Here is a 25,010-nt window from a genome sequence, read left to right on the forward strand (position 1 = left end):
CCTGAGCATGCTCTATAGCCGGCCTAACCCACCGTGCTACATCCACGCTTTGTGACCACACTCCTATTTTTAATAAGAGCTACTCAAGGGTGAGTAACTCTTCAAAATAATTGAACTAAAACAAAAAGCTTTTGTGAAAACAACTAACTAAAATCATAATTAAAAAATATTAAACTAATAAAAGTTTTATAAAATGTAAATTACAATATGCAATACATAGATCAGAATACAACACCAAGGACGAACATCCAAAGACAAAACGACCCTACTACACTCGAGAAAGAATGGCCAACTACAATCAATATGCCGCCCACAATCACAACTCAAAGGATTTAGAGTACGACTTGACTTCGCAGAAAAGGACTTCATTGAACTAGACCAATGACCACCTCGATGTTCAAGTATACGTACAGATCCGAGTATCCAGGCATCCCCACCACGCACAATCTCCACGCCATTCCCAGACAAGGTCAAACACAAAGAAGTTCTCACCAATGAAACAGAAAAACCTGACATAGCCAACCATTCTGAAATCAGATTTGAGTTTGTTGCGAAAACCCAGTCGTTGTCTTGAGAAGACACAATGATTGAATCTGGGACTTCTCTAATAAGAAAACCCAGAAGAAATAAGATGTTCGCCAAATACCAACGTCCATCATCCATCTTTCGAATTGCAGAAAAACTATTCTAAAAAACTCTGTAAAACCCGGATGGGTGGAACCTGATCTAAACTACATTTTATGATTGGATAAATTAGATATTTTACCAATGTAAAGTATTTAATATTAACCAATCATGATCCATCTAACTAACAATCCACTTATTTGTAAGTGCTGAAATTACTTGTAATTTCAGCACCAGAGAGATTTGAATTTAACTTAGAAATTAGTTGAACTCTCCCGAGTACTTCAGCAACCGCAATAAACCAGTATACCCTAGATCTATTGAGCCTAGCAGAGACTAGTTAAACAACCTGAGACTAGATAGTATAAGAGTAAGATTAGGATCGGTATTAGACTAAGAAGTTGCACGAATCTATCCGGCCGAAAATAAGATAGCGTGACGAGCAGACGGTGTACCCTATCCGAAATTACTCTATGAGTTATACACTTCGGTCATAACTCACTGTGTGTAAAATTGTTTGTTGCCCAGCTTCTGTTTTACGGTTGAACCACAGGAAGCAATCGACTGTTTGTATACTGGTTTTCGGCGATGTTCAATTCACTGACTGAAACATATAAAAGATGGTCTATTATTTAAAGGAAATAGCGGGCGAAAAATGGAAAGCAATGGCTTCTATGATATATTTCTAGTACAATATAAACTGTAAATTTGAAATAACCATTGATTTTTATAAAAGGCTTGTCTCGGGCGCAAATTGCTAAGTATGAATTTGGTGAGTGAGTATATTGATGGACTGCGAAGTGAGAAGTAGCGGCCAATGTTGTTTTTATCTTATCATTTGTTGTTTTTGTCTGAATAGTGTAGCAACATCCGTTTTGTAGTCAAAAAAGCAGGGCTCGGATTCTAATTTAATGACTAAGTTGCTAGTTATTAACTAGGCATTAAGGCTAAAGTTTTCTGTTCACACCTATGTCGAGTATTGACAAATGGTTAGGCGACAGTTTGTAATAAGCGAAAATTCTTAACATGGTGTTGGCAAGTAGCGAACGCTTGTTCCGCTTCGCTCAGCTGCGCCTGCATCCGACACGAGGTATGCAGGTGAATGAGTGTTTTTTGCAGGGTTTACTGTCAGGAATTTTTGCGAACTTTTTTCAGCAACTATGGAGTTTTTAAGCTAACCCCTCCCTGCTATTCCAAAATGCTTAACCATTGAATTTGTTTTTTGTACGTATGGATATTTTTTGTACCATGGGGGTAGAAGGATATTTAAAGAGAGGAGTTTCCTGTTAAAATTTGTCCTCTCACGTTGACAAAGTATAATCTGATGGTTTTAACTTACTATTTAACTTGATTTTCTTAAAGGAAAAGGGACTTTTAAGCAATTAAAATCCGTGCCCTGGTAATCAGGATAATTCTGTAGGTTTCTGATCAATTTTTGTGATCTCACTTTTCATTTTTCGTGTAGTTTATTCTTCTGACAACAGAGGTATGATAGACTGCTTGAATCGTGGGCTCTTTTCCAGTCCCCCCTTTAAAAATACCGAGTTTTATGTTTGTTTTACGTGTTATTACGGCTAAATGTGTGACGTTACGCTGTAAATTATGAAGAACATCTGTTCAGAATTGTCGATTTGTTCACCACGCCAATTTTCATTGCATTATGACAACGTTAAATAGACTTTTCAAAATTGAATTTGAAAGGGGGGGACTGGAAAAGAGCCGAATCGTGTTAGATAAATGGAGAATTTTGTGCGTGCTGTTAATCACTTCATTTGCACTTTTATTTTCGCTCTTTCAAGACGTCAAAGGTAAATTCCAGCAGTTGTTTAGTTGAAGATGACAAACATTAGCTTTCACATCCATAGTGTAATGTGCAGGGTGGCTACGGGTTTTGAATATTAAAATGAAATCGGGCTCGAAAAAATGCGAGCGAGAAGACCATAGGCGGATCTAGAATTTTCATGGGGATGGGTGGTCTCATTTTTTAAAATTGAGTCATAAATTTTTGAACCCATCTCAAAACACTTTGATGACCTGCGGTTGCCAGCATTGTCTGATCAAAATATGTTTTTGTTTTGGGATTTTGTCTTTTTCGGCTCTTGTTGAAAGGTTCGGATCTTTAAAATCAGTTTATGTTGTGCGCGGATTTCTCTGGGGAGTTCAATGCGAACAATCTGTTAAGTTCCAGCTGAACTATAAATCTATTTCCTTCAATTTTCTAAGCTTTTCTCTGAATTTGAAAATTTTTAGGCTCGTCCTGAGATTCAGATTGTTTGGGGAAAATGATACGTGTCAATCTAGACGTGGCCACTCTGTTTCAATTTGAGATTCAATCGGCCAATTGTAGTAATGGTTTTGCGTGTTTTCAGAGAAGGAGCAAAGAGAAGTGGAAGAGTTCAGCTCCGCCTTTGCCCAGAAGGCTGTCCAGAAACTCAGACTGGACACCGGTAAGTTTTCTCTTAAAACTTGTCTATTCGTTTTTTTATAACGTGTCCCAAAATTGCCAGCAGAGGATAGGGCTTCATTAGAAAATTTGGAGCCTGTTATCGCCTCAAAGCAGCGACGCGCGCATTATGCGCCCTCCGGCAACGTTAAACCGAAATTTTATGTTTACACAAGCATTGCTTGTGTTAAAGTTTGAACTTTCTTTTTTTTTCCAACCTAAGTCGTAAATATTGTTACGATGTAATTGTTGCGACAAAATGTGTTCATTTTGATCCAGCTATTAAGTACAGCCAATGCTATGGATATTAACACAGACTATTATATTACAAATAGCACTTTGGGTTAATGGTATCATGGTTCTGTAGCGTAGAGGTAGGGAAGGAGACCAGCAGCAACATAAGAGGGTTCGAAACTGGGCAGGGTCGGATTTTTCAATGAATTTTTTCGTATACTAGTTAAAGTGCTTCCGCTTTTTAAATTGAGGCATGTTAGTTGGTAAATTTCTTTTCAAATTGACTGCTACTGCGTCATAATTGGCTTGCGTCACTTAGCAATTATGTAGACTTATAATTGGCGTGCGTCACTTAGGAAATTTTGTAAATTCAAATTTTTAATCATTCAGTTTTTTCCAGTAGCGTTAACGGTCATGTTTTTGCTTGTGTATGCGAAGTGCAACTTCGCCTCTGTGTATAAATTAATTTTCAAGTTGTATTTTGTTGTGAGTTGTCGCGGTACCGTATTCAAATCATCACATTGAGAATAAATCAGTCTGGCTAGGATATTGTTCCGACCACAACAGTAAAGTTCCCCTTTTTTGTAGCTGTATGAAAATTGACAGGTGGTCAAGTGTATTACTATATTAAAGCCTTATTGATGGTGATTCGGATTCAAAGCAACAAAGATCAAAGAAATTGTCTGTGTCGAGAATAATTTTTCCGTCTTTCAGGTTTGACGCGAAAGTTACAAAGAGGCGATGAGAATCGATCAAATAATTCTACTGCAGTTTAAACATTTTAAAAGGCAATCTGCTTATTTTTGAAATTTCTTAAACTAATGCAATCGCACTTAGCTAAAAAAAAAAACTCCCTTAACTGGAAAGTTTTGATTTTTTTTACCCTTGCAATATTTTTCTCGTAAATAACTTTGTTCATAAGACTCGTCTACTGGACTCGTTTTTTTCTTCTGGGCCTTTCTGTTGCAACATACATATTTTGAGCATATCAACAGACAATTTAAATATCCAGACTAATCGGAATTTACTGTTTATGTTGGTTGTAATTTTACCTACTCGATATGCTAAAGTTTTCTTTTTTTTCGGCTTAATAGGTTTCGGCTCTTTTTTTATCGACTTAGTAGCCTGTTATTGTGTCGCTTGATGACCAAAAAAATGTGTGCGCTTGTATGAGTTCTGAAAGGAAGGGGACTTAATTTTTTTTTAAATTAATTAAGATTTGTTTTTTGATTTTTTTTTCGGCTTGAAGGCTATCTGCTGAGGTAAATTCGCCTTTAGTACCGCTTAGTTATTATAAATTCAAATCAAATAAGTTTTCCGTCGCATCTGACGTGGAGGTTGTACAACTGCTTGAGACGGCAAATGCTTTCAGTTCGAATCCGGCCCTGTTTTTTTGCAAGCTAGAGTCGTGCTTTTCCGGAGCATTCAGTCTGAAGATTTTTGTGCGCCAAGTTCTCGCAGCCCGACTTTGTTTTGAAAGTTCAGCTTTCTTCCAAGTTGCTGTATCGCCCATGATTGAAAAGACAAAACCCGTTTGATTCCAGTCGATATCTGTTATTTTTGCCAACTGACAATTTTGCGCTAGTTTAGATTGTGTCGGCTTAATCCCACAGAAAGGACTTTTTCGAAAATTTGACTTTTTCTATCACAACAAAAGCTTCTAGTAAATATTTTAATGATGCAGAAAATATTTTAGGTACAATTTTTGCAGGTAAAAGTTTTTATTGACGAAAACGATATTAAGAATTTATTTTTCATTTTTCTTCTATTTGATTTCAATTATAGTCTTTCCCTTTTGCATCGCAAAGGGTGCGAAGCTTAGCTTGGCCCCTGTGTTTAAATTGTTGTTATAATTTTTCTGCTTCAATCATTGTGGTCGGAACATTTTGTGCTAATTGCAAATTGACCGGCTATCCTTGCTATTTTTTGCAATTAGTAACCATAAATCTTTTCAGGCCGTTTTGGTGCTTGGCGTTTTGAAATTAGTTAACATCTAACTAATTTCGATGCTTGGTTGATTTTAAGTTTTCAGGTTTACCTTGAAAAAAAAGAGACAAAAGCTCATGATTGAGTATATTTCAGCCCTTGGGCGCGGTGGAGGCCACAAACTGAATGACGACTCGGGGCCCAAACTAGCCGAGTTGTATCGCTACGAGGGCTTCCTGGATCACTGCACCAATGCCCTGCCAGGAGACACCAACATGCGACTCATACTCCAGACTGCACTCTCTGCCCAGCCACAGCTGGCATTTAAGGCAAGGCTATTTTATTGCAGGATGTTATTTGGGTAATTACTACTTAAGTCAAATTTATATTATTATAGGATGGCTTTCTGCATAACCACAGCTGACATTTAAGGCAAGGGTTACGTAGCAGTATTTAGACAACCGCGTATTCATACTCGTCAGTAAGCAGACAAATACTTTATTAACCAATCAGAATCGAGACAAGGAAGAAATTGATAATTAATAATTATTTATTTCATAAATTTGCCTTCTCATCTCGATTCTGATCGGTTAATATAGTATTTGTCTGCTAACTGACGAGTATGAATACGCTGTTGTCTAAATACAGACCGCATTCCTGAGGCAAGGCTGTTTACACAGACCAGAGTGGAACGATTCGTTGTGCAGTTTTTATGCACAATTTAGTTATTTTGGCAACAGAATTCACTGACAGAGATTAACTTTTCAAGCGTTGGAGATGTGTTTGCCTTTGAAGGTTATTTTTTTTGCTTTTTTAAGGGTCGATGAACGTAGTTCACACTCTTATATAGGTCGCGATGATTTTTTATTCACGAAAAGTCTTGATATTTGTTCCCGCTCAAATTTGATTTTTCGCGCTTTGATTTTTTTAAACTCAAATCATTTCCTTTGTTTAAAGGATTTAAATTCCACTATCGAACAGTAAAAGTTAGAGGTCACGAAAAACGTGATCAATTTCGAAAGAGGATTTTCTTTCTCAGATTTTCCAGCGGAATTGAGGCTTTACCTTTTGATCCCGTATTTTCAAGTTAGTTTAGTTTTATCAAAAAAGTGTCAATCATAAATTGTTTTTTAATTTCAAAGAGCATATAATTTTCGCTTTGAAGGTCGAAAATTGAAGTTTTTTTTGAGAAAAAAAGACAGTTTTTTTCTGTTTCCGTTTGTTCATTGACTCCTGTCGACTTTGTTTTCGATTTAGCTACTTTCGTTTAATTCTATGTCGGGCGGTTTGGAATGCTTTGTATGTTGTATCACGATTAATCGCAAATTTTCAGAATTCAATATGCCATTGCTTGTATTTGCGAGTAAAACCGTTGCCCTTGTTCCTCCAGTCCTTCAAAAATTTTTATTAAATGTGCTTTCTTTTTGACTTTCGTTTTGCTCTCTCATTTGATGTTGTGTGTTTTGTATTCCGTTTTCGAATCTCAGATACAACACACCAGTCTCGAGCAATGCAAGATCTGCTTTGATTGGAAATATTTTTAGTAGATGAGTTCCGGGCTGGAGCTTTTCTCATGACAATTGGCTAATATAAAGGATTGTCTCACTAATATTTTCCAGTTTATTTTGTCATTTTTTATTGAAAATTTGACTTGGATGTCATCAACCCAATAGTTCGTCATTATTTCAGACATTCACTGTTCCAATAACCATAAAATCATTTAAAAAAATTATTAAGACCATTTACGCACGAGGGAAAGGACCAGGATACGAGCTGTGTTTATGATACGAGCTGTTCAGTGTTTTATGGAGATCGACTCTTTTCCCTTTTTATGGATCAAATGTATTTTTTTGCCTTTTTTGCTGTTCGTGGTGTCTCAGATTCACACAACATAAACAATGAAGATCTAAATTGGACATAAAAACGATCTTTTGTGTTTCTTTTTAGAAGACATACGAATCAGAGGCGCAGCACTTCCTGCTATGCGACTTGTCTGTGGACATAGCGCGGGTAAAGTTTAATCACTTAGTTTTTGAAGACAATGTACAAAAGGGTATCTACCTTCTTTAAGTATCTTATCATATCACGTCATTCCGTCAATGATCGCCCGATGGTTGAACCACCGTAGTGTTGTGAACTTTGTTCTCAATTATATTCGACTTTCTACCCTCGAAATAGTAGCGTCTGAACAAAGTGTCTGATTAAACAAAGTGTCTGATATCTTGTAGATCGTGATATTGTTTTTCTTCTTTTTGATGATTCGATTTTGTTTTTTGTTGAACCATTTTTGTATGAAAATTCTTAACAGGTTAATTTAATTTTTTTCTTTGTATGAAACTGTGAATGGTATTTCAGGATCTGTTCTGGTGGTTTTTCTCTGATAAGTATGCACACAATGAGTCAACCCTGGACAAGCTTCTTAGAAGAGTGTCGGATAATTATGTGAAGTTTCTGTGGCAGCCTGCAAGCAGCGAAAGAACAGTCAGATATCGAAATGCATTTTTCAAGGTCCTTAAACGTTGGAAAGATATCATAACTGTCCTAAGAACCATGTGAACCATTACCCCCCTAGGGTTACCAAGTGAGCGATAACCCCCCGAAAATTATTTTAAAAAATTTATGCAATACGACCCATATCTTTAAAATGCTGGATTCTAATTGGCTCAAAAAGATGGCTTTTCACGAAGTTAACGCTGTTCTCCGTGAATTGATATGGGTGTTAGGTGGGGGGGGGGGGGGGGGATTTGACTAGTATAGGTGGCTTTGACAGGTGTGCAGGTGGAGCACCTTTCTGTAAGAGTTAGTTGGCTATTCTGGTTTAAGTATTTAGTACGATAAACATAGTACGACATGCAATGCAAGAGCGGCAATGCAGAAAAAAGTAATTGAAAAATATACTTTTTCAAGTAGAAAAAAATTGGAGATCAACAGACACTCATTGAGGGCGTTTGTTTTTCAGGATCACGCATTTTGCGATTTGGCTTTTGATTTCTTTCTAAGTTCAATATAAATTTTTTGCGAAATGGAAGGAAATTGACATTTAGGTTCGACAGAGGATTTTAATTTGTTAATTTCCGAGCAGAATAAAAAATTATCTATTGATCCAGTTTTATCTAATTGGGCTAGTGGTATGAAAAAAGTTTTAGTCAAAAAACGTTTCTGACATTTTAAGGTCTTCAACGTGATATAATGTTTTTTTTACGAATTTCGAAAATTAAAAAAAAAGTATTATTTTGTCTTTTCTGAGTTCATTGACCATTTTGCACCTGTCTGTTGGCTGTATTTTTTAGTTTTTAAGGTCTTGTGAACATTTTATCTGTTGGAATTCGCCCTGCAATCAAGTTATCATTGAGCATTTAGAATATATTAGTTGTTTTTTAGTGACCATGGCTTTAGGTCAACTGTACAAATAGTTCTTTTTCTGCCAAGTTTTATTCTTAAACCCAAAGTGTCTGCTAAATGATCCTTCTCGACTTATCGTTGACATTTGTTTTGTGTTTAGAACTATCCAGACATTTTGAGCCAGGCTCTGTATTGTGCATTCTGTCATACGTTCCCCGCATCGTGGAGACAATTCAACGACAAATTCATTAACAACATCACCTCCAAAGTCTTCCTGTGGCTCACAGGTAATATTTCTGACCACGCAAATGTATCATATTCAAGCCCTTCCAGTCGAGATTCGATCGTTATTTTAAAAAATCTAAAAGTTTTCTCAGTGTTGAGAAAAACTGGTCTGATTATTTTTGGTTTTCAGACTAGTTTTGAGCAAAGAAGTTTTCCTATACAATTATTTAGATAGGTTCTTGGCTGGGCTGGCCGATCAAAAAGCTAGTTCTTCTGTCAGTTAATAGCTCTCTGACAGGGACAACTGACCCAGTATGTTCTTTGAGTAAAGAGCGATTGAAATACAAGAAACCAATCTTGAAAAAAATCAGCGGAATTGTTGAGGTACTTGAAACATAGCTTTTTGTTAAGGATGCAAAGCGGAATATAATCACCATAAGAAGTGGAGCATCGCAGACTTGGAGCCTCTAGATCTGAAGGCGGATTTTGAGTCAGATTCAGCAAGAAAGTCTAAAAGCGGTGAGGAGTTATACTTACATATTGGTTGCCATTTTTTCTGTTGGCTTTATTTGTGATCCAAGACTTGACTTGCTTTGGGTATTTTCCTCCAGCACAGAAACAAGAAAGTAATAGCCCCATAACAAGGATTTTTATTTAATGGGGGGCTATAAGTTAACAGAAACTGTCCTTGAAATATCAGACAGGGATGTTTCTGAAATGCAGTAGAGGCAAGACCGCTTTTGGATTTCAGCTACTTCGAATGTTGTCACATTCTCTGAAGATCTGGAGAGTATTGATGACGCCAGATCAAGCAGCTCTAGAAGTCGCACGAGACGTCATAATGCAGTATTCGCAACTGTTGGAACCGAACATGAGTCGCATTCTCGTAAAGATTCGAAGCACAGGTGAATGTTCTCCCGTATTTTTGTCCCCTACTTTTTTTGTTCAAATTGATTGTGTATAACTGTTGTATTTGAAATGTGACTATGAGTCGGGATAGAAGCAATTATAAGGACGTCATTATCTATCCGTAGATATGTAAAGCGGCATTATTCAATGCTGTAGCTTAAGTTTTCATCGTTTTTCATCAACATTTAAAGTTACATTTTGAATCAATTTCTTTGAGTTGATTTCTGTGTTGAACATACTCGCAGTGGGTTTCTATTATCAGCTGTTTTAGGTAATTTTTTAAACATCATTTTAGAGTTAACTATTAATGTTTATTTGTGTTGTATTTCAGGACTATTATGTCTCCGCTGCAAATCAAGCGATTTGCGTACGAATTTAATACCTGAGTTTAATCCATAATTCATATCATAAGTAGAACGAATGGATAGGTTCAACCATTAAAAAACCGAAGTGAATTTTCAAATGGTGGTTTAATAAAAGCAAGGGTGATTGAATTTTAATGGGACGGTTTTTGCAAGTTTGAAGGCATTTTAAACTTCTGCGTTGGCTAAATTTGGTTGAGTTTGTCCATGTGCTTAACTTAAAAAAACTGTTTGCTTTGAAATAATAAAATTTAATATTCATAGCCTGAGCTACATTATCTTGCGCAATAACCCTAAATTCTTTTTTAAATGGAAATAAGTATAATATAGGGCGCATCCAACCACTTACCCTCAACCAAGAATTTCAAATTGAGACGAAAAATTCCTATAGTTGGACGAAGTGTGCTCCAGTTGAAAAAGTTCTGGCATTTTATTGTTGGCATTTGCTCTAGAAAGTTAGTTGAAACTTGAACATACGAGTATATAAATTCAATGCTGATGCTATATGGCGACGGTACTAGCAACTAAAATTATTCTGACATTTATTGTCCGTGAGCTTATACCACACGACTCTCGCCTTGCTCTTGAGTTTTCTTCACTTGTGTGTTTTATTTTTGATTTTTTTTGTATGTTTTTCAGGAAACTTTTTTTAACTCAAATTTAATTTTTCGTGGTTTGACTTTTGATTTCTTTTTAACTTCATTTTTTTTGTTTTTTTTTTGTTGAAAGGAAGGCAAACCCCACTATCGAACAGCAAAATTGTTATGTGAAATTCCCATCAGAATGGAAAAAAACCTGTTGATTCAGTTTTCGCTAAATAGAATTTTCTAGGAAAAAAGTGCTAGTCATAAAGAATTTTTTGCAATTAAAGGAGCTTTAACGTTTGTACTTTTTTTTTCAAAAACGATAGTTGAGTATGTTCAGAAATCTTCAATCACTTTTTAAATAGGCTTTCTTGTTCTTTTTAACTGGGTACTGCAATCGGGTACTAGAATTTTTGTCCCGTAAATAACTTGAGGTACAGAATGGTCAAAATTAGAAATGGTAAGTTTATGTTCAGTTCTTAATTAATTCTAATTCTTTGTGACTCCAACACACTTGGTCTGGAGGTAACGAATAAGCCTGGGACGGCAAAGGTCCTGGGTTTGAATCTGAAAAGGCCTGCTTCGTTTCAAACAGGAAATATTCCGTTTCACAAAAAGTGGCGGCTCATTATTTGTCTGTTTATGTTATGTCGGCTTAGTTGTCATGTTATAGAATTGTTTTTTTTTCAAGTTTCTTACGTTATAGTTGCTTTTAGTGTTCTGATTTACCTCTGCTGTTTGTAATTTTACTAACATTGACTTTTTATTTTTTTTGCTTAAAAACTTTATTCTGCCCAAATGATTTCGGCCTATTTTTTTTATCGGCTTACTGACCTAATTTCAATTCATTTCAAGGAAAACAAAATTTTTATGCTCACCTTTACATTGCATAAAATGTTAAAAATCTTAATAGAAATTCTAGTTCAAGTTTTTCATGATAACAATTTTTTTCGGCTGTTTTTTTATTTCGTCTTGATAGGTTTTGGCCTATATTATATCGGATTCATGGCCATATTGCGTCTGTCGACGAGCGAAAAGAATTTGTGTGTGCGTGTCTGAGTTTTGCGGGCCCGCATGTTTTTTATATGAAAATTATCCTGTTTTGTTAGATCTAGTTTTTTGGATATTTTCGATTTTTTTTCAGACTAAGCGGCTTTCTTGTTTTGTATCGCAAGTGGTGCGCAGCTCAGCTTCGCCTCTGTGTACACTTTTCCAACCATCTGTAGGCCATGTTATTTTTTTTTCAAGCTGATTGTCGTTATATTCTGCTAGAACACCAGTGAAAGTTAACCTTAACACCCTCTTTTGTTTTCATGAGTTTATTAATCCAATTTTTCAATTGGGTTAATTTTATCGAAAAAGAGTCGATCATGAAAAAATATGGAATTTCAAAGAGACTTAGAGTGATATACTTTTATGTTGAAACTCAGAAGGTGAAAAATAGAGAAAACTCAGTCATTTTCTATTTCCTTGTTCATGAACACTAGCCAACTGTCACAAGATATTGTTTTTTATTTCAAGTGTCTAATTTCGCAAATTTAGATCTGCAGATTGGTTAGTCCCAATTATTTAAATACATTCCTAACTTTTCATATTTTGAAAATTTGAGAGCTACTAGGGCTTTTTCACTTAACGGTAAGAATTTATTTTCGATAAATTGTGTGTGGGGGGGGGGGGGGCTTCCAGTGCTTTTTTTTTCGAAAGTTATGCTTTTTTTCGTAATTTTTGAAGTCTGGTTTTGATTAATTTATTTGCTTTGTATCTTATTGGTGCGTATTTTTTACGCTTCTCGCCGCTAAGTGAAATTTCGTATGCTTTTTTTAAAATTAAATCTTCAGTCTTTAAGTTTGCCCTTGCTTAGTTTCTTCTTTGCTGTTTGACGTCGATGAGATGTGATCTCAACTTGGGTTATTCTTATCCAAAAAGTGTCAATCATAAAATTTTCTTGAAATTCAAAGAGCTTTAAAGACCTTTAAGAGCTTTTTTGTTTGAAATTTGAAAGCAAATCTGTTTTTTTTTCTTGTTCAGTTCGTCCATTGACTCTTTTCCAATTGTTTGTTGACGATGTTTGTCTTTTGCACTAATAGACCTCATCTTAAGTATCTGAATTGTTTCAAAATGCAGTTAATTAACTTTTGAAGGTGTGAATATAACATATCTGTTTGTTGCTTCCGTGAGATAATTCATATATATTTTTTTGTTAATTCCAACTAAAAAGTGTGGGTCTTAGGCACAAAATGGCCCGAAATCAAACTTATGCACAAAACGGCCCAAAATCAAAATTTTTATATCATGAGTTCTATAGAGTCGGATCTGACTGGCCAACATTAGCCATTCAAATTCAAGCAACATGTTCAGGCAATTCAATCAAAACTTGCAGCAGATAAAAATATTAGCCGAAATTACCAAAATGTTAAACTTTGTCAATTTTTTTTTTTCAAGTAACATGGATATTTTTGCTCGGATCGAGAAAACTTCGTAAAATGACTTCAATCAAAGTTTTATAATTTTGTTAATTTCGGCCAATAATTCTATCTGCTTTGAATTTTAATTGAACTGCCATACAATGTTGTTTGAATTTGAGTGTCTGATTAGCCAATCAGGTTCAACCATAATATTTAGAGTTCAAGAAAGATGTAGAAATACTGATTTTGGGCCGTTTAGTGCATAAGACCCAAAAGTGTCTTTGTTTTAGCATGCACACTACAAGCGGGGATGAAACTGAGCCTTTCCACTCAAGAAAAGTTCAATTTAATCTTTCAAGTAAGTCCCTCGATTAAATATTTTTTTTTCGAAATATTGGCTATAAATGAACACTTAGAGGCTCTCATTCGTCGAATTTGCTATATCTGGCTGTTGTATGGGATGCGTTCGGTAAACCGATGTATCAGTAGATTACCAGGTCAGTAAATCGAATTGCATAATAATTTCTCCAGCTGCCTTTTTTCTAAGATTTATAGAACGGAATTTTGCTGAGGTGTAATATTATTATAAATTTGTTAGGATCGCGTCAAGGGTCCTTTTATTGCATTTTTAGCTCAAATTTCTGTTTTGTGAAAGAAATATGCGTTTTTGCTCTTTATCTGATGTGATTATATAATTGAATGGTGCAATAAATGTAGATTTTGTCTTACTGATCTGGTAAGCTTGTTTTCGGTTTACTGATACAGTTGAGGGACATAGAAGCTGCAAATGTTTGATTTCAATGAGCAAACGAACGAATTTTTGTTCTTGCTTTTTTCGTTTTCTCGACAATTATTTAAGATAGAGGGTTGAAATTTGGCAAATGCTAGTTGAAACTGTTCGCAAGGATAAGCCAAGCCAAAGGTTGAAATCTAGTTTCGAAGGCGTCATTTAACCAGTATATCATAATTAGTTTTGGAAGGGTTCTTGCTGTGATAACTTCCTCGCAAAAAAGTAAAGAACTTGGAGTTTATGGGCTCAAATTGGTTCGTTGAAGCTGATTAGCTTGAATTATTCTTTATGCAGCCAGAAAAGTCAGACAAGAGAAGCAACTGCGCTGATCCATGCTTAGGATACTAAATAGCAGTTAATTTGTCTCTAAATTATTTTCAAACTTTTGGTATAAGCGCCCAAGAACTTTTAATGTCTGTCGTCCAGACAGATATGACAGTTTTTTTTGACGCCGGAAGAAATAACTATTTCAATTTTTTTCTGTCGTTTTTCGGCTGCATGAAGAATTAGTCAAGTTCATCAGCTTCGCAACAAACCAATTTGAGCCCCTAAATTCATTTTCAACAGCAAGAACCGTTCCAAAAGTAGTTATGATATACTGGCTAATTTACGGCTTTGAAACCAGATCTCTAATAATTTGACCTTGGCAAAGTCCTTAAAAATAGTTCCATGTAGCATTTGTTAAAATTTTAACTCTCTATATTTTGTAGTTGCAGAAAAAAACGACAAAAAAGTGAAAAAATGTCCATTTGCTTGTTGAAATCAAAAATTCGAACATCTTTGCCCGTGAATGTACATTGGTTTACTGACCTGACCTATCACCATTTTATGATTGGTTCAGAGTTATCACCAGTTGCTTTTTTATTGACAGAGAAAGAAAGGCCGTATGCATATAAACCCTCGCGTGCACAAAAACGAGATCTGACCAAGGTAACAAAAGATCTGCAGTTTTTAAAGTTCATTAATATCGAAAGTGAAAAGCTTATTGCTTGAAATGTACCAATAAAATACTCATTAAGGGTTACTTTTTCAAAACAACCTGCTGAAAATGATTCAGCTGTTGACCAAGACGCGGTTTGATTGATTCAGAATCAAATTTAGACTCGGGTCTCTTGCAAATAGATCAAAATACACCATTATTTTTTTTCTGTGCAGAGCACACCCATGCATCTTAAAGACGACTGTGATCACCACGCGTTCAACGTGCAAGGCATAAGTCCACTAATGGCCAACTATCTCAGCAGAAACGTCACAAAGTCAACCATGTCTTCAAACCAAGTTCTGATTGGTCGAACTGAATTGAAGCCGCAAACAGCTCGACCAATCAGAAAAGAGAAAGAACCAATTGATTTAGACGATGAAAATGTGACGTATGCGCAGTTTGTATCACAGAAGTTCAAAGATAATCGGAAAGTGTTGAAAGATCTTTCGGAGAAGGAGACGAAGTTTAACAAAGAGTAAGTTCAAAAGTTGGCTGGAACTAGCTGTAACTATTTTAAGCGTCGATGCGCATGTTCAGACTCTTATATAGGTCGTGATGATTTTTTCGCTTTTCAGAAAAGTGTTCGAATTTGTTCAGGCTGAAAATTACTTTTTCGCGGCTTGAATTTGATCCAGTTTGCTCAAATTGAGTTAGTTTCATCAAAAAAGACAATCACTAATTGTTCTTGAAATTCAAAGAGCTTCAAGGGCATACATTTTTTCTTTGAAATTTGAATTTTGAAGTCAATTTATTTTTTCTGTTTCCTTGAGTTCATTGACTTTTGTCCAACTGTCTGTTGGCGGTGATATGTTACAAAAGGTGGTAATTTTGAGTGTAGCGCATGCAGTAAATTTGAGAACTATAATGCATAATATAGTCAATTCATTTTCAATCAATTATATTACTACTAAGATAGTTTTTGTAGATATATTACTCTGCCAGATGAAATGCTATTCAAAAATTCAAAATTTAGAGTTGTTGGTCAAGAAATTTGGCTTTTGAAACAAAGTATAAATAATGTGCGAAGTATAACAAAAAGCGATGCAGCTATTCCAATTGAACCTACCACCTATTATAATATGGTGGAATCCCTCATACGCGAAGGACCGAATGCGCGAAAATAAAAATCAGCCAATCAGATTTCAGTAATCTAAAATTTGCAAACAAAGTAAACATTTACAGGGACTAGAATATTGATATTGGCCAAATATAAAAACGGTAGAAATATGCAAAATTTCCAAATTGTCACTGACGCCGCCGAATTGGAACATATTTTATATTTCAAGAGTTTCGTTATAAAAGAAGCGAAATATTGCTTCATTTAATTGAATGGCAATTGCTTCTTTTTAAAATTTGACTTTCGGCTTATTTTATTTTCGGTCATTCGCTCACGAATTTTTTCGCGCATTCGGTTCTTCGTGCATGAGAATAGCCCCCTTGTAGTATATCACCCTGTTGGCTGAGTTTGTTTCATAGCGCCCCCACTTTAAGTGAAGATTTCTTTTTCTAATTATTTCATTTTAAGCTAATGTTAGTTGCTCACTTTTAATTATTTAACATTTATAAAGACATTGGTAATAATATGTTTTATGGTAGATTTCAGTCTTCCAAAACACGAACACATAAAATACGATAGTCTCGCAGATGCTCTTAATCTCTCGGTCGGAGGATCGATTCCGGCAGATAATAGAAGTTGTATTTTTCACGGCTTATTTTTTATCTTAATTTTTTTTTTGGCTTTTCAGAGCTACTTTTTGCCGTTTTCTTGTATGTGTTTGCAAAGCGCAGCTTCCTCTCTGTGTTAAATTACAATTTTTTCGCCTGTTTATTAGAATTGCAGACATGTGGAAGTGTACGAATGGGGAGCTGCGTGAGTCGGAGGAGAAAGTGCAGCTGCTGGTGACACATGACGACCAGGTGAAGAAGCTGAGCAATCTGTTGATGTTGGAGATCATGACGGAACCGTCACAACGCACCACTCTCGCCTCAAAGGTACCAACAGATCGGAATTACCCCCTCCCACCTCCCAAAAAAAACTAACAAAGTGAATGTTTACCCCTAAATTTTGAGGAAAATTAAAGCAGTAAGTAAAATGCCAACACGTAAAATGCCGATTTTTGATTGATTGGCTGGAAGTCAATTAGCAAGTGAAACGTTTCCAGCATACCTTTGTTTTTTCTGGGTAGGGGAATGTTTTTTTTTGGGTACAAGGGGTTCAATTTGTTTGAAATCTCATGACTATACTAGGGTTAAGCTTGCATGAAATGTGACCCGTATGAAGGATTTTTTTATTTCGAAGGATGGAAATTGTAAACTTCTCTAGAGTAATAAATCGCGCAAGATTTTGATAAGTGTTCTGCAAATCGAAGCGTCTGTCACAGGATTGGCGTGCTTATCTGATTATTCAACTGCTTTCTTTTCAGGCCATAAAAGAAGCCCTGGATAAAATTGACCTGCAGAAACATGCGGTTTCAACGACGACCCTAGAAAGCCAGACCGCTTCGACCAACAGTTTAGTGTTGAACAAGTCTCTAGACACTGTCGCACAAAGAAATAGTCCCAAGCAAGCAAAACTGCCTCATATTGCCCATCGATAACTGGACATTTAGATGAAAAATTTCATGTTTTTCTTGTAAATAAATTGTAAATTTGTATCTATCCAAATTGTGAATTGCATTGCAGATAGTGTTCAAGGTTAAAAGTTTTATAGGTGTAGTTTAAAGAGTTTTTTTAAGAGAAAGAACGCAAAATCCTGCTCCTCTCTATGCTTGAAAAATAATTTAATTTTTGAAAGAGTAAACGGCATAAGAACAAAACAGTTCTTCATAATTTTTTTTCTACCTACTTTTTCACCAAGTGCCCGAATTTCAAATTTTCCCGTGTTTTGGTTAAATTTCAATTCGATTAAATATGAAATCGATTCTGTGTTTTTTAAGTGTCGAACTTTGGTCTTCGATTTCTGTGTTCAATTAGTATGTATATATATATATATTTAGTAAGAGTCTATGAACGTGATTCAGACTAGTTTGTAGGTCCTGATGATTGTTGTTGTTTTTCTGCATTAAATTGCAATTTCATTTCATAAAATTTTGAATTTTTCCAGCGTAGGCAGACTTGCGATTGCTTATGTTAATAAATTTAGTGGCAAAATAGAAACTGTTCTCAGTATTCTTTTTGCCATTTTACGGTATGATAGAGTTCTGATGAATGCATGCCAAGATAGAAAAGGTTAAACTTGATCTTCTAAGAAGCGCAAATTGTGCGAACAAATCTGAATGATTCAGTTTCGAATTTAGAGTTTTGGTTAAATAAGGTTAAGTTCGAACGTTAACTCACTTTAGTCAGAGAGCATATTAGCGCCAATTTGTTCCTAACGTGTAACCATTATACGTATCGATAACGTTTACACCTAATTTAACGTAAGATTTAGACAACCGCTCCACGTCATTTAACGAAGTCTAACCCACTGAGTAGTTGTTCTGAATTGGGTTAGTTTCATCGAACATTGTCATTGGAAAAGATTCCGAAAATCAGTAAAATCTAAGGCGATTTTTTTAAATAAACTAAAAAACGCCTATTTTGTTTGGTTTCATAGAGCTGATTGACAAATTCCAGCATTTTTTTTTCTCGTCGATACTGTTTATGAGAAAACTGCCAGTATGTTGGACATTTGATCTTACAACATCAGAACCTAAAAATTTCGGCAAATATGACCAGAAAATATAAATCACAGTTTCTGCAGCAAGAATGCCACAAACGATCTTGGGCTGTAAGATCAGGTTGTTTTTCAATTTGGAAAGTATCTTTCCGTCTTCAATTTCTGTGTTTGAATTTTTCGTACTAATTAATTGGTTAAAATATTAGTTTTTATGGATCTCTTCACAAACTAATTTGAATTGAGTCAAAAATTTTGAATTTTTTGAGCCGTTTGATAGTTGTATAACTGCGTCCCGAGTCAACAATTTAGAACGAAGTTGTCGGATTTTTATCCTTTTTATCAACATGAGATAAATTTATCGAAATGTCACTCTTTTATTGTTCTTCAAGCTTAGCTTAAATATTTTTAAAGTCCAAAGTTATTAGGCGATATTTTTTCTACATTCGAGAGCGTAGTGCAATAGTACGATTTTTTTCAAACCTAAGTTGCACCTATCAGTGCAACTTTGAATGGCACTTCACGGCTTTTTGATAGCATAAGCTCTGGCCTTTGATTAATAATAAGTTAACACAGTTGATACCTAGCAAAGTTTTACTAATTCAAGACTTATTTCTACTTTTTTTCTTGTATAAAGCTGTTTTTGGTGTTCAAAATAGGTGGAACCTGATCTAAACTACATTTTATGATTGGATAAATTAGATATTTTACCACTGTAAAGTATTTAATATTAACCAATCATGATCCATCAAACTAACAACCCACTTATTTGTAAGTGCTGGAATTACTTGTAATTTCAGCACCAGAGAGATTTGAATTTAACTTAGAAATTAGTTGTCTCTCCAAGAGAACTTCAGCAGCCGCAATAAACCAGTATACCCTAGATCTATTGAGCCTAGCAGAGACTAGTTAAACAACCTGAGACTAGATAGTATAAGAGTAAGATTAGGATCGGTATTAGACTAAGAAGTTGCACGAATCTATCCGGCCGAAAATAAGATAGCGTGACGAGCAGACGGTGTACCCTATCCGAAATTACTCTATGAGTTAACCACATCGGTCATAACTCATCTGGTGCGACCATAAGTCTCGAACAAGACCTTAATAGCTTAGAATTAACCAAAAATAGATTAGAATTTAGACAAAACATTTTTAAAATGTTATACGACGATAATTTAATCGAAATGTCTCTACGACTCAATAGATCAGAGCCAATATTCCGAACGATAACAGAACTACCCGGAATTGCAAGAAGACCTCGAACCAGAGACGACATACGACAAAGTAGAAACTTACCAAATAGTTATATGATAGTACGGCAAAAGCCAACACAGACTTTTATATTGAGAATTTTATTAGCAATGAATTTAGATTTTCATTCGCAAACATAAAATCTTGAAGTCAATCTTCATAATCATTTCAGCCGCTAAACAAAACTATTAATATACAATAACGATTGATAAAAAGATCTCAGATCGTTTTCTTAAAAATCTGCAGTATCATATAAAACATGTTTGGAAAATATTTATTGAAAATCAAAATAAAAATTAGTAGCATGACAATAAACTGTTAGTAATCATAAAATCATCAGTTGTCCCAGCTTCATCACCTAAAACATAACAGCAATCATAAGCTCACTAATATCATTAAAACACTAAATCTTTTCTTAAATAAATTTAAATCATTTTAAACTTAAATTCACTTAATTTTAAAATCAGATCATCAAGGCTTATCCTTGGATCTTAATTCATTTTCTATTTAATTAAATTTAAACTTGATCATCAAGGCCTATCCTTGGATCAAAAAGAACAATTTTGTTCTTCCCCACCCACTTAGCTAGTGTCTAACGACCTCCAACGTCGATTCACTATCCAACCCTTTCAAAAAACCCAAGACTAATAGAAACTTTTGAACAACACTAATCATTCAAATTAGGATAAACAGTGAAGAACTTCGGTTATTCATCCTTCACTTGAACCCTCTTCTTACCAGACCCAGGATAAATCGTAGACTTAGTAAGTTTAAAATAGTATCTAACGAACTACTCGCGTTCTAATTATACCTGAACCTTGTGGATCGATTTACTATTCTCCAACCCTTGAACACAATCATTACCCCTAAGTAAGATTAAGTAATTTAACACCTTAGCTTATACTAGCCACGAGAAAGTAAAAAATCATTCTTCGGAATCGATATACTTTTCTCTCCAACCCTGAACAATAGACCCAGGTTAAGCTAACCAAAAAATCGTAAGGACTAACAATTTAAGAAAATAGAAATCATCTAACAACTTTTTGCATCCGTCATCCTAAACCTTATGTCATTTAAAAATCTAGGAAACAAACAAACAATAGTTTTACACAACTGTGAAATAGATAACAAAAAACACGACCTTGTAATCACACCACACACACAAACAGTTGGATATATCAGAACAAAACGACAAACACTAAAAAGGAAAATAATAACTAAACAAAGACAAATAACACGAAAAAGATTTTCCAATAATAGAAACGCATTTTCAGAATCAGAAGCCAGCAATTTAGACGAACTTTATAAATTAAAAGAATCTATAGATAAAAATTGCCCCATTCACGATCAATTATATTTTTCCGACTCAGAAACAACTTCAAATTCATCAAAAAGAGGAAAAAGACGAATAAAAAAGCAATATAAACACAAACCAGTACACTTATATAACTGGAATCAACCAATTAGACACATCGATAATTACCTATTAACAGTCATTAAACAAAAAAATGAGCCAAACACACACTCCAAGTGAAGATAGTCCAGATGATGACGATATCTTCCCCTTCCTCGTAGATGCACCCAATGATAGAGGACAGCATATACTTTGCAAGAATTTACTACTAAATTTATTTGAACCCGGAATCAGCCCATGTAAAGCAGAGTTCCCAGATGTAACGATCAAAAGACAAATTATTGATCACTATCTGAAAGATATATGTAATTTGACACAACAATACGGAATCTACACCATAGAATTCAGCTCACCAAACCCGAATCACCGCAAATATGTAAAATATTAGAAAACTAAATCCCAATCCCCAGTGTCTCACCGACAGAGAATCTAAACATATAAGGGTACGGCATGAAATCACACTATTTTCAACTTTTCTACATATAATTAAAGAAAATTTCACTAAAGATGATGTTTCACAACATACAAAACATGACTTACAAAAAATTTTGGCATGGTTTATAATAGATTATTTCACACATAATATAGATTTAATTTCACAAGCAAGAAAAAAATTCAGACCTCAAAATTCAAACGATGATACCGCCATCACAGAACAGTCAGTATACGTTTGGGACCCCGAATGGTCTCATTATGCATTTATAAATATCCCACAATCAATTGCAAGTCAAGCAATAAATACAATATCTTATACAAGAGATTATGTAAGAGTAATACCATTATCCATTGATGCAACACCATTAAACTACAATACATTTCTACCTGATACGCGAAATAACAGCTTAAACTCGACCGTCATACACAATGAAAACCTTAATGGAACTAGGAATCTCACTCAACAAGATATTCAGACACCATCACACTTCATAAATGAAGAAATTGTACAAACAACAACAACTACACAACAAAGTATTTCACCAATACGTCCAAATTTAACAACACCAAGAAATACAAACACTTCAATAGCACAGGCAACCTTACAATCAACCGTTAAACCTTCGGTTGCTCCAAAATATTCACAAATGGATTATCAAACATATAGACCCATGACAATACCGTCAAAAACACGCAGAACATTCACAAGAAACAATTTTGCGAAACACAATTATAATTACACACATTCATCAAAAACAAACTATCCCCCCCGAAAAAATAATCATAATCAGATAAGATCTCGATATTGGGATAACCCAATGGCAACAACCAATTCAGTAAATTTTCAAACTAATTCACATCCTCCACAGGATCGTAGTGAAAATTACCCATTCTTTCAACAGAATAAAAATAAAAAGCAAGCATCTCATCAAACGGATTATTTATCCTCTGACGATGATTATTTACAACCAGATATATTTGCACCATACACTCAAGAATATCGTGGACAAGGAGTGCAAAAACCGTATACATATCATAGAATTTTTTCTCCCAACCCAACAGATACACAATATCAACAACCAATGCAAATGCAAAACCCAATTAATACACAATCCTTTCAACCAATTCAGCCACAAAACCCAATGGTTACACACTCGTATCAACCAACACAAATGCAAAATGAAATACCACTTCCATATTACCTTCAACAACACGAAATAACAAAAAATCAACTTTCAAATTTTTCACAAATGCCAAATGCAGCAGAATCATTACAAATGACAATGAATCCATACCTTATGGGTGGATCATCAATAACATCAAACAAATCATTAATGGTATTCACAGGAACAGACCCTGAATATTCTGTGGAAGATTATTTAAATGCAGTAACAGCAAATTTAATTTTAAATATAGGACCTGAACCAATCAATACGCCACTACATCAAAACTGGATACATCGACGCACAGCGTTGATACAGACAACCTTAGACGGCGCAGCCCAAAAATGGTTTTCAGTATTGCCTATAGAAATAAAATCAAATTGGAAAAGATTTACACAAGAATTTTCAAAAATGTTTGACTCCGAGAGAAACAAACAACAACAAAGAGTTTTATGTAATGAAATTCGCAGATTACCAAATGAAACCATCAAATAATTAGCAGTACGTATCGAAACACTAGTTCGAAAAGCATATTCATTAAATACACACGACTATAAAAACACAAAAATGACAGAAATCTTAATGATGACCTTAACACCTCAATTAAGGAAAATAGCAATAAAAAAGAGAGCATCCCATCCCTCCTCAATTCGAGAGCCCGATTTAGATTTTCGAAAACTAGTAGACAAACTAGAGCAAGCGGAAATCACAATGAAACTTGAAGAAACAGAAAATCTGAAATTACAATATGTTAACCGAATTGAAACAAATACCACAAATATCAATAATATACAGGAATCAGATACAGACCTCGTTGAAAAAATCACTGAAATACTCAATATTTACGAAAAACACCCAAACTTTAAAGGCAAACCATCTTTCAAAAAATGGTGTAATTATTGCCGACGATACGGACATAGTATTTCTGAATGTAGACAAAAACAACAGGACAATCAAAACAAACCTCAAAAATATAAAGAACCAAATAAATCATTCTATCAGTACATGAAAAAAGATCAAAATCTACCGAACAAATATGTATACAGCAACAACAGTTCAGGAAAACCACTTCCGAACAATACCAATTACACGAGATCTCAATCACCATATAACTCAAGTTATAGAGGAAGATCACCAGAACGAAGAAATACACAAAATTCGTCACAAAATCATTATAATAGACCAAATAGTCGAAATAACTACTCCAGATCAAATTCGAATACAACACGATTTGTTTCTAGATCTAATTCCCAATCAAGGAATAATTACCATCCAAACAATCAATCACGAAACTCATCATACAATAGAAATAGAAACTACTCCAATAATCGAAATAGAAGTTATTCAAACAACCGAAACCAGAATTACCCGAACAATCGATCAAGGAATAACTCATATAATAGATCAAACTATAACAGACCAAACAATAATTATCAAAACAGATCACGAAATAATTCACAAAATCGACATCCAAGTTATAATAACCGTTATAGAAATTATTCCCAATCACCACACAGGAATAATAACCATTATAATAATTCTAACAATCGCCACAGAAGTAGTACACCTAAAAATCAAAGAAATATTAATCAAGTACAATCAAATCCAGAAACAACATCAGACCCCCCAGGTATTGATGACACAGGAAATAACGAACTACAACTAAATCAAATAAACTGTGAATCATCAGATTCAGAAAGTGATACAGAAAACACTATCTCCATAAATATGATAGCAGTCGAAAATGACTACGAACCTATTATATATGAACAAACTTTTTCATCACATATATATGAAAATCAATTAGAACTCCTTCACAATTATTATATTGAACCCATCCATTCTACACAAACGGCACAAGAAACTAACGAAATCAACACTACAAATCAATCCAATGAAAATGACAAAACAAAATGCTTGAATAAAAATCACATCTATCAAAATATACAAAAAGAACAACCCAAAGAAAAAATTTGGACAATACCATTTTTTTTAGAAAGTCCAAGAAACAAAGAATTTCAACCACCAGATCTTGAAATTGATTTTTTAATTGATTCAGGAGCAGAATCAAACATAATAAACATTCCCACATGGAATGAGATAAAAACATTACACCCAAAACTAACGCCTCTTGAAACCTCCAGTAAACTAGCAACAGCACAAGGATCAACATTGGTAAACTATGGAAAAATCCAATTATTTCTTCTCCCCACAAGAACAATAGAGCAAAATAAAATTTTAAATAAACCATTTAAACAAATATTTC

The 25,010-nt window shown here is 34.6% G+C and overlaps 1 protein-coding gene across 3 annotated transcripts in view; it reads left to right on the forward strand.

The window, feature by feature from the left end:
* The window catches only part of LOC134851329 (protein FAM227A-like), a 37,676-nt gene extending 20,128 nt beyond the window's left edge, over positions 1–17,548 (forward strand). The window contains exons 3-16 of one of the 3 annotated variants that reach the window (XM_063867363.1): positions 1,361–1,396; positions 2,994–3,071; positions 5,384–5,556; positions 7,175–7,237; positions 7,583–7,735; positions 8,730–8,856; positions 9,206–9,313; positions 9,546–9,699; positions 10,035–10,070; positions 13,345–13,412; positions 14,716–14,774; positions 15,000–15,301; positions 16,659–16,818; positions 17,250–17,548. In XM_063867363.1, coding sequence (XP_063723433.1) covers positions 1,361–1,396; positions 2,994–3,071; positions 5,384–5,556; positions 7,175–7,237; positions 7,583–7,735; positions 8,730–8,856; positions 9,206–9,313; positions 9,546–9,699; positions 10,035–10,070; positions 13,345–13,412; positions 14,716–14,774; positions 15,000–15,301; positions 16,659–16,818; positions 17,250–17,423 — 1,691 coding nt within the window. In that variant the 3' untranslated portion in view covers positions 17,424–17,548. The remainder of the gene's footprint in view (positions 1–1,360; positions 1,397–2,993; positions 3,072–5,383; positions 5,557–7,174; positions 7,238–7,582; positions 7,736–8,729; positions 8,857–9,205; positions 9,314–9,545; positions 9,700–10,034; positions 10,071–13,344; positions 13,413–14,715; positions 14,775–14,999; positions 15,302–16,658; positions 16,819–17,249) is intronic. The other 2 variants (XM_063867365.1, XM_063867364.1) reach the window with 2 other exon arrangements.
* Positions 17,549–25,010: the final 7,462 nt, after the last annotated feature.

Source organism: Symsagittifera roscoffensis, chromosome 7, assembly GCF_963678635.1.
Source record: "Symsagittifera roscoffensis chromosome 7, txSymRosc1.1, whole genome shotgun sequence".
In the NCBI taxonomy this organism is placed as follows: domain Eukaryota; kingdom Metazoa; phylum Xenacoelomorpha; order Acoela; family Convolutidae; genus Symsagittifera; species Symsagittifera roscoffensis.